The following is a 10,080-nucleotide window of genomic DNA, read 5'->3' on the forward strand; positions in this document are numbered from 1 at the left end:
GGAGACTGGGTCGTGCAAGTGTTGCGGTGGGGCATCGAATATTGGGATTCAATCCCAAGCGCGAATGCCATGGCCTGCCAAACAGCGGTATTCGGCTACCCGGATGCCAACATCCAAACGCAGTGTTACTGTTTTTGGGCGTTCGATGCCAATCCCTTCTCTGTTGAAATCCAGATTTTTGCGGGTTTTGAACCTGGAAGGCTGTCACATGTCAGCAGGCTATCTTAACAACATATCTAGCTTATTTCAACTCAAGTACCTTAGCCTCAGAAACACACGTATTACCATTACTGAGCTCCCGGAACAAATCGGCTGAACGCGGTTGTTTTCAGGCGGGAAACGCCGTCCCTGACCGCCGCTTTGAAAGCCTGCCGCGACGACGCCATCCTCTGGCGCGGCCGGTTTCGCCCTTCGGATCGTGGACATATTGATGCATGGCTGCTGGTCTTGCGTGGGTAGAACAGAATCTGCCTCCTTCTCTCTGATGCCTCCCCGGCATTTGTACCGCCGTACGTAGGCACATGCTTTGTTCTTACAACAGGTATACGAATAAGAATCTTGTCACGCGGCTGAAGCCGGCTTTCGGTACGTATTTACCCGCTTTAGCATGCAGCTGAAGCAATCGAGGCCGGGAATTTATCACCCCGACCGACCGATCGCGATGCCATGGCTTTGGCGCCATTAAACCACTGTGGAAATGTAGGTGCAGGAAGGAAAGCATCTCACACGCAAAAACACCGTCCTCTTTTTCTTTATTTAATTATTAAAAACCCACACCACACACGATTGTCATTATACACAAGAGATGGGCATCCTCTCTTGCTTTTGGTACTACACAACTTTGCGTGTGATGCCGACTTGCACCCCGCCGCTATTTCTTCTCACCCAGCCGGCCAGCCCCGCTCCCCTTCCCCTGCCCCCTCGTCCTCACGAGAGCCAGCCGCGCGGCCGCGACACGACGTCGCTGTCCCCAGGCCCAGCCCGACGGCAGCACCGCTCCGGCTTCCTGCTGCCCGACTTCGACTTCGATTCGGTATTGCCTTCCTCTCCCCCTCCGCTCTCCCGGTTCCTTCATTGGTTGTTGCTCCAGGTCCAGGATTTGTTGAAAATTCTAAACTTACGGGCAGCACCTTATACGGGCTACCCTCTACGGACGACTATGGCCCCACCTGTAATCCCTCCTCCCCTCGTGATTTCAGTGGTCTGACCCCGTTGATTTCCAATTAGTTTGCTCCATGTACTCTTGTAGATTGCAACCAGTAACAAATGTCCGTAGCTCTAGCAAAGTTGAGTATGCATATCCCTAGCTAGTTTGGACCTAAAGGCAACTGATTAGCGCAACGCTTAAAGCGGAAATTGCCTTTGCAGGCTCGGCCTCCAAATTCAAATTTCATATTTCTATTCTTTGGGATCAATATATAGGCCATTCTGACGACACTTAGAGCTCACGGCTTCTTTTTTATCCGCTGGATGGACATGGAAACTGGAAAGCGGCTTGTAGCAGTTGCATTATTCAACTTGATTATAGGCCACCATTTCATATCACTTGATTAACTTGCTCCAACCAAACAGGCCGCCCCAACATCAACATGTCGCAGCCGCATCACCAGCCGCTCGGCATCACCGCCCCGGTGCCCGTCCAGCACGAGGACGACCGGCTGGCCGAGCTCAAGAGGTGGATCAAGGATGGTGGCGGCGATGGTCCTGGCGTGCGACGCCCACCGGTCCGCCATGCACCCCCCGGGCGGGTACTGGAAGCACGGGCACGACGCCGGCACCCCGGTGACGGCCAACTACGAAGACTTCAGAATGCTTACCTCCATGGCGTTCTTTACGTCGCTGGCGCTCGTGGTGCTGCTCTCCTGCGACCGCTTCTACCGGACGTGGGAGGACGTGATAGGGCTGCTGCTCCTGGCTCTCTTGGACGTCGGCTGCCTCGTCTCCGCCTACGTCGTCGCCGCCAGCCCGATCGACCCAACCCACAGCCCCGTCTTCCTCCTCGGCACCGTCGTGGTCTTGGCCTTCCTCTTCTTCGGCGCCCCCAGGGCTTGGAGACTTGTCAATCGCTGCTGGTGAGTATATGTGTAGATAAAAAGCGTCTGCATGCTTGAAGATGGTTAAGGGTACCACCCCTGTCTATCTGTTGGTGGTTGTTATTATTGTACCGTACGTAGAGTGCATGGGTTCAGCTTGTAAATGCCCGCTGTAGGACAATGGCATCCATGACTAGCGTGCAACAATTAATAAGATTGGCACTTTCGCGGAAGTAATCAAGATCATAAGCGGTAAGAGTAGATTACTGGCTCATGGTAAGTTTCTTCTACAGAAGGTCTGTTCTGAATATCACCTGACCTGCTTTTGTGCATTCCACAGCAAATGAAGACATGTACTAATCGCTCCAAACGGGTAAAATTAATTAGCCCAAGTTTAAATGCCGTGATGATGAAATGAAAATCTAGTGGGTGGACGTAGGATTGGGAACGCATGTCGTCCGATGCGCGGCAAGCATTGGATTCTTTCCCCTCCTAGGATAGGACGGACTTACGCGATGGATGGATTGACTTGATAAGAAGGCAGTCCTGCTTCCTTTTCTTTTGACAAAGAATCTGCTTTCATAGGCTACACTACAGTACTAGATCTACAGTGGTACAACGTGGCTGATGCTTGTTGTGACTAGCATTTTCAGTACGCCTTACTCGTGCATTGCTTGAAGACAATTTTTGAATTGATGCTCGCTAATACAGACGTGCCAGGCGTTTTATTTTTTATTTAAATTTACAGCACTAAATACATCCGCTAGTTATCATGCGAATCATGTTTTATACTGGACTGCACCGGTGGTACAGAAATTTAAAAATCATTAGAGATAAATGACCATAGTACTTTTCGCAAAAAAAATAAAAAAATGACCATAGTACAGTTGAGGACGTGGCAAAGCACGATGCGTGCTCGACACGTACGTGGGCTAGCTGTAGGAGGTGACAACCGATGCGTGGCAAAAGCACTATGCGTGCTGGATGGAGTAGATACGTGGGCTAGCTGTACCAATTGACAAGTGATGGAAGCCTTTGGTGCTAACCCTTTCACAATCTTGCCATGCACTCTTCGTCGTTTACTTCTCCCCAACTCGTAGCCCCAACTCGTAACCCTGGTGCACCCAGTTTTGCATAGTCATTGACCCAGTTTTGCATAGTCACTGATCCTGTGTTGTACTACGCACAGATACAGGCATTCCGTTCTGCATGCGCTTTTGTTTCTCTCCCCTCTCAACCTTTGCACGCAGCGCGCGCACACGCTCTCTCTCTCTCTCTCTCTCTCTCTCTCTTTATGTCAATTTCCTGTCATCACCACAAGGAACCGAGCAAGAGCAAAGCACAGTGGACACCATGCTGGACAAGAGAATAATGGAGCAAATAAAGCCAAAACGCCATAGGTTCATAGCTAGGGAATCTCAAAAGGACAGCAGTGTCCTACGACAGCAGCCCATATTGCTGCACTATTTAGTTTTACCCGTTTGTCCAGTGTGTTAGATAATAACGAGAAATAAACTAGACAAAGAGACACGGATTTTTACGTGGAAACCCTTGCGGGAGAAAACCACGGACGCACGAAAGCGCAATCACTATGATGGAGGAGTATTACAAGCACGAGACGACAGGCCATCTGAAGTGCGACTACATGGGGTATATAAGAGGGCAATACATGAGAGTCCTGGGAGGACAAGTAAACGAGTTGTACTCGTACGCGTCGACGTCAACGCAAAGGCCCACACCGTTTGTACTACGTCTAGTCCAACACGGTACTAGAATTTAGATCATAATTTAACAATCTCCACCTTGATCCAAATTCCCTCCAGTAGTCGAAGAAAGTGAATAACTCCATCCAAATGAGCATAAACACCTTGTGCGTTAAAGTCCATCGGACTAGTGAGAAATACCAACTAAGCCCGAGCAAAGCTCAAACTTATTGGTAGGAACTGGCTTTGTCATCATATCAGCAGGATTATCATGAGTACTTATCTTGCATACCTTCAAATCACCTTCAGCAACAACATCTCGAATATAGTGAAATCTAACATCAATGTGCTTTGTCCTCTCATGATACATTGGATTTTTTGTAAGATATATGGCACTTTGACTGTCAGAAAATATGATAGGGCAAGATGAATCTCCACAAAGCTCAGTGTACAAATCGCTCAACCAGATAGCTTCTTTGCATGCCTCAGAAATAGCCATATACTCGGCATCAGTAGTGGAACATGCCACAGTAGACTGCAAAGTTGCTTTCCAACTCACAGCACAACCACCAATGGTGAAAACATAACCTGTGAGCGATCTTCTCTTATCCAAATCATCAGCAAAATCAGAATCAACAAATCCAACAAGTCCATCTCTAGTTTTCCCAAACTGTAAATAAGCATTAGAAGTACCACGCAGGTATCTGAAAATCCACTGAACTGCTTTCCAATGCTCTTTTCCAGGATTAGCCATGTATCTACTGACAACACTCAATGCATATGATAAATCCGGACGAGAACAAACCATGGCATACATAAGTGAACCAACTGCACTTGAATAGGGAACTCTAGACATGTACTCAATATCGGAATCTGACTTAGGACATAAAGCTGATGACAATTTGAAGTGTGCAGCTAACGGTGTACTCACCGGCTTGGCATTATGCATATTAAAACAACGAAGAACTTTATCAATATATCCCTTCTGACATAGATATACTTTTCCAGACGGTCTATCTCTGGATATTTCCATGCCAAGTATTTTCTTTGCTGCACCCAAATCCTTCATCTCAAATTCATTGCTCAATTGCTTCTTTAGTTCATTAATCTCTGACATACTCTTTGCAGCAATAAGCATATCATCAACATAAATGAGCAAATAAATAGTTGAACCATTGACAGTTTTCAAATAAACACAACTATCATAATTAGACCTTTTGAAACCTTGAGAGAGCATAAAGGTGTCAAATCTCTTGTACCACTGTCTAGGGGATTGCTTCAATCCATAAAGAGATTTCTTTAACTTGCAGACAAGCTTTTTTTTTCCAGGAATAACAAAACCTTCAGGTTGTTCCATATAAATATCCTCTTCTAATTCTCCATGTAAGAATGCAGTTTTAACATCCAATTGTTCAAGCTCAAGATCATGCATGGCAACAATACTGAGTAAAGTGCGAATAGAGCTATGCTTCACAACAGGAGAAAAGACTTCGTTATAGTCAATACCTGGAATCTGGCTATAACCTTTAGCAACTAACCTTGCTTTATATCTTGTCTCATCATTAGGAGAAACACCTTCTTTCCTCTTGAAAACCCACTTGCAACGAATAGGTTTCTTCTCTCTAGGTAATCTTACTAAATCCCAAGTGCCATTCTTTTCAAGTGATTCCATCTCATCATGCATAGCGGTCATCCACTTATTACTATCACCAGAAATAATAGCCTCAGAATATGAAGAAGGCTCAGAATTACCTTCAATTTCCTCCGCAACAGATAAAGCAAAAGAAACAATATTGCACTCTTCAATTAACCTGTCAGGTTTATTAATACCCCGTCTAACTCTGTCACGTGCAAGATTCCAACTGGGTGGAACAATAGGCTGATTTGGAGTGGGAGTGACATGTTCATCATCAACTACGGGTTCATCATGTGCATCAACAATTTCATTACCAGATGTATCACCTGAATCAATAACATGCTCCACCTGAACAGTAGACTCCTGAACAATAGGCTGCTGTTCACTCTCAACGGGAACATTAGTAGATGAAACATCATGTAACATAGCAGATTCATTAAAGATAACATTTCTGCTAATAACCACCTTCTGGGTTTCAGGATTCCACAATTTAAAACCTTTAACACCAGACTTGTAACCAAGAAAGATGCACTTAACAGCCCTAGGCTCCAACTTTCCGTTATCAACATGAGCATAAGCAGTGCAACCAAAAACTCTCAACTGTGAATAATCAGCAGGTGAACCAGACCATACCTCAATTGGAGTTTTCTTATTAAGAGCAATAGATGGTGAACGATTAATGAGATAACAAGCAGTGGAAGCGGCCTCAGCCCAAAAACGCCTATGCAAACCTGCATTGGACAACATGCAACGGGCTCTGGAAATAATGGTCCTGTTCATACGCTCAGCAACACCGTTTTGTTGAGGAGTATGAGGAACGGTGTAATGTCTGACAATGCCTTCAGACTTGCAATAATTCTTAAATTGCTTAGAACAGAATTCCATACCATTATCAGTGCGAAGTATTTTTACCTTCCTTTCAGTTTGTCTTTCAACCATAATCTTCCACTCCTTAAAAGCTGAGAATGCTTCATATTTATGCTTCAAGAAATAAGGCCAAACTTTTCTCGAATAATCATCAATAATAGTCAGCATGTAACTAGCACCACCTAGTGACTTCTTGCGAGATGGTCCCCATAAATCAGAATGCACATAATCAAGAATACCTTCAGTTGTATGAGTCGAAGTATTGAACTTCACCCTCTTGTGCTTGCCGAAGATACAATGCTCACAAAATTTCAATTTACCGGGTTCATATCCATCAAGAAGACCTCTCTTATTTAACTCTGCCAAACCAAGTTCACTCATATGTCCAAGACGCATATGCCAAAGGTTACCAGCATCACAATCAGAATTATTTGAAATAATTGGAGTAGCGTTACCTGAAACGGTAGAACCTCGAAGGTAATAAAGACCATTGGTCGAACTTAAGTCACCTTTCATCACAACAAGGAAACCTTTGGTGACTTTCAAAACACTATCTCCACCTGAATACTTGTATCCCTTTGCATCAAGGGCACTCATAAAAATAAGATTTCTCTTCATATTCGGAATATACCGAACATCTGTCAAAGTTCTTATTATGCCATCAAACATCTTGATTCGAATAGAACCTATGCCTTCAATCTTGCATGGTGAATTATCAAAAACCAAAACGGAACCAGCAGAAGTAGTGGAATCAAAAGTATTAAACCAATCTCTATGTGGACACATGTGAAACATGCATGCAGTGTCAAGTACCCACTCGTCGTTGGTCTCAGCACATCCAGCAATAACGACAAGAGCATCATCGGAACTATCATCACGAGCAACGTTAGCAGAATGTTCACCTTGTTTGTTACCTTTCCTCTTTTCCTTGTTCTGCAACTTGAAACACTCTGAGATGTCATGCCCGTCTCTCTTGCAATATCTGCAATACTTCTTGTCTCTGGATTGCGACCGGCCCCTGTAGCCGTTTTTACTTCTGCCTCTGTTTCCATTATTGGAGTTCTTCTCCTTTGTCCTACCACGAACAGATAATCCCTCGGCTTGGGATGAACTCGAACCATCATGAGGCACCATTAATTTCATCTTCTCCTTGGAGTTCAAAGCTTCATAAACTTCATTAAGCGTGAGAGTATCACGACTGTATAATATGGTGTCTCGAAAATTGGTATAAGAACTTGGCAGTGAACAAAGTAACATTAAAGCAGTATCTTCCTCTTCATACTTAACCTCCATTGCAGCTAGATCAGATACGATCTCTTTAAATTCTGAAATATGATTCAAAACATTACCTCCCTCGGGTAACCTGTGCAGGAATAATTTTTGCTTCAGATGCATCTTGCTGGTGAGATCTTTAGTCATGCAAATCCCTTCCAGCTTTAACCATAGAGCGGCGGCAGTTTTCTCGCTCAAAACTTCCTGCAAAATATTATTATGCAAATGGAGTTGAATTTGTGACAAAGCTTTGCAATCAATTCTTTTCTCCTCATCACTCCAATCTTGAATTCGGTTCTTCCCAAAACTATCCAGTGCTACATCATAGTCGGACTGTGCCAACAACGCCCGCATCTTGACTTGCCATAGGGTAAACCTTGTGTCACGGTCCAGCAGCGGAAGATCGTACTTCATGGATGCCATGAGTCGATAAATCTGTGTACACAAAGTAGTACAAGTCGAAAGAAATAATCCTCGTAGAATTAATTTGTAGCGCAGACGAAAAAGTATTGAGTAAATAGCACCTGGTAAGCCTCTGGTACACGTAGCAATTGGAGGTGAACTAGTAGAGATAAACTAGTAGTACTATCCTCCACATCACGTAGTACTAGTGGAAGAGTAGCCTGGCAGCTACGGTTGATTCCCTCGGAGCAGCACACAGACGCTGCGTAATGGAGCAGCAGCGGCAGCAGATCAGATTGCTCCTCGGGACTTGAACAAGCAGCAACAACTACTCGGCGGAACTCTGGACGACACGGTAAGAAGGGCGGCAGCCTGGGCGATTTGTACGCATAGGTACAACAAATTGACTCCCTGTCGATCTCGGGCAGCAACGCCGCTGATAAATCACCCGTGCGGCAGACCTCGTCTCGGACTCGGCGGCGCACCGAACCCTAATCTTCTCGATCTCAAATCTCGTATCTAAAACCTCAGCTCTGTATACCACTTGTTAGATAATAACGAGAAATAAACGAGACAAAAGAGACACGGATTTTTACGTGGAAACCCTTGCGGGAGAAAACCACGGACGCACGAAGGCGCAATCACTATGATGGAGGAGTATTTCAAGCACGAGACGACAGGCCGTCTGAAGTGCGACTACATGGGGTATACAAGAGGGCAATACATGAGAGTCCTTGGAAGACAAGTAAACGAGTTGTACTCGTACGCGTCGACGTCAACGCAAAGGCCCACACCGTTTGTACTACGTCTAATCCAACACGGTACTAGAATTTAGATCATAATTTAACACAGTGTTGAACCAAAGCCAGAAATTCTCCACCTCGATGCCCATGGCGTGCAATTGGCACGCCCAGTTGGTGTTGGTGTTGTGCATCACCACAAGGCCACATATCAATTAAGCGAAAATCACGACGAGCTACACGGTACCGCATGGTAACCTTGACACTGCAGTTGCAGAGCAGCCGTTTGCTATTAAAGAAAGCAGGCAAGAGCAACTCCAACGGGGCCGACCCAAACGATCGGTGATTTCGTCCGCTTTTTATCCGTTTGAATCGGTCGCCCGCCCTTCATCCGCCCTCTTTTATATTTGGGTCGGCAGCGCGTCCAACGCGCCGATCCATATGTGCCGGCGTGACCGGCTGACCGCCTAATATTTACATTGATTTGCATTCAAACATATTGTCAAATAATATAGTTTTACCGAGTAAAGATATTTATAGTTTTACAAGCCAGATACAAATAAAAATGTTTCACATACTTTTGCAAACGAATAAAAGAATACATTTATTGGTTGTCAACATGAGCCCACATATGCTCAACCAAATCATTTTACAGTTGCACGTGAGTTTTCCAATCACGCATGTCTTCATGAAATTGGATGAACTATTCAAATATTGCCGCTACTCCATGCTCAGGCACAACATTCTCACTATGAAACTGAAACCCTTGATCGTACAGACGTTCCGGGCGCTCGTCTTGTACGATCATATTGTGCATGATCACACAAGCAGTCATCACTTCCCACAGTTTCTGCGTGCTTCAGGTATTAGCAGGATACCGAACGATGCCCCATCGAGATTGCAAAACACCAAAGGCACGCTCGACACCCTTCTTGGCACTCTCTTGCTCTTGGGCAAAACTTTTTCTCTTCTCTCCGACAGGATTGGGTATTGTCTTGACAATAGTGGTCCACTGAGGATAGATACCGTCACCCAGGTAGTATCTTTTGTCGTAGTTGTGTTCGTTGACAGTAAAGTTTACCGGTGGGCTGTTGCCTTTGGCAAGCCTAGGAAACACCGGCGAGCGCTGAAGCATGTTAATATCATTATGTGATCCAGCCATGCCAAAGAAAGAGTGCCAGATCCAGAGATCTTGAGACGCCACGGACTCAAATATGACAGTGCAAGCCCTGACATGTCCCTTATACTGCCCTTACCAAGCAAAAGGACAGTTCTTCCACTCCCAGTGCATGCAGTCTATGCTGCCAAACATCCCTGGGAAGCCCCTTTTGGCATTCATTGCCAACAAACGGGTTGTATCTTCAGCTGTCGGCTCTCTCAAGTACTTAGGGCCAAACACAGTAATAACAGCCTTACAGAACTTATAC

General features: G+C 45.2%; 1 protein-coding gene across 1 annotated transcript; it reads left to right on the forward strand.

Annotated features, from left to right (window-relative positions):
• Positions 1-790: 790 nt before the first annotated feature.
• Positions 791-2,266, forward strand: LOC123159199 (uncharacterized). Its single transcript, XM_044577023.1, has 2 exons — positions 791-1,033; positions 1,573-2,266. Exons 1-2 carry the CDS (start codon positions 806-808, stop codon positions 2,074-2,076), a joined length of 732 nt encoding a protein of 243 aa, XP_044432958.1. The 5' UTR covers positions 791-805; the 3' UTR covers positions 2,077-2,266.
• The last annotated feature ends 7,814 nt before the right edge of the window (positions 2,267-10,080 follow it).

This window comes from Triticum aestivum, chromosome 7B (genome assembly GCF_018294505.1).
Source record: "Triticum aestivum cultivar Chinese Spring chromosome 7B, IWGSC CS RefSeq v2.1, whole genome shotgun sequence".
Classification (NCBI taxonomy): domain Eukaryota; kingdom Viridiplantae; phylum Streptophyta; class Magnoliopsida; order Poales; family Poaceae; genus Triticum; species Triticum aestivum.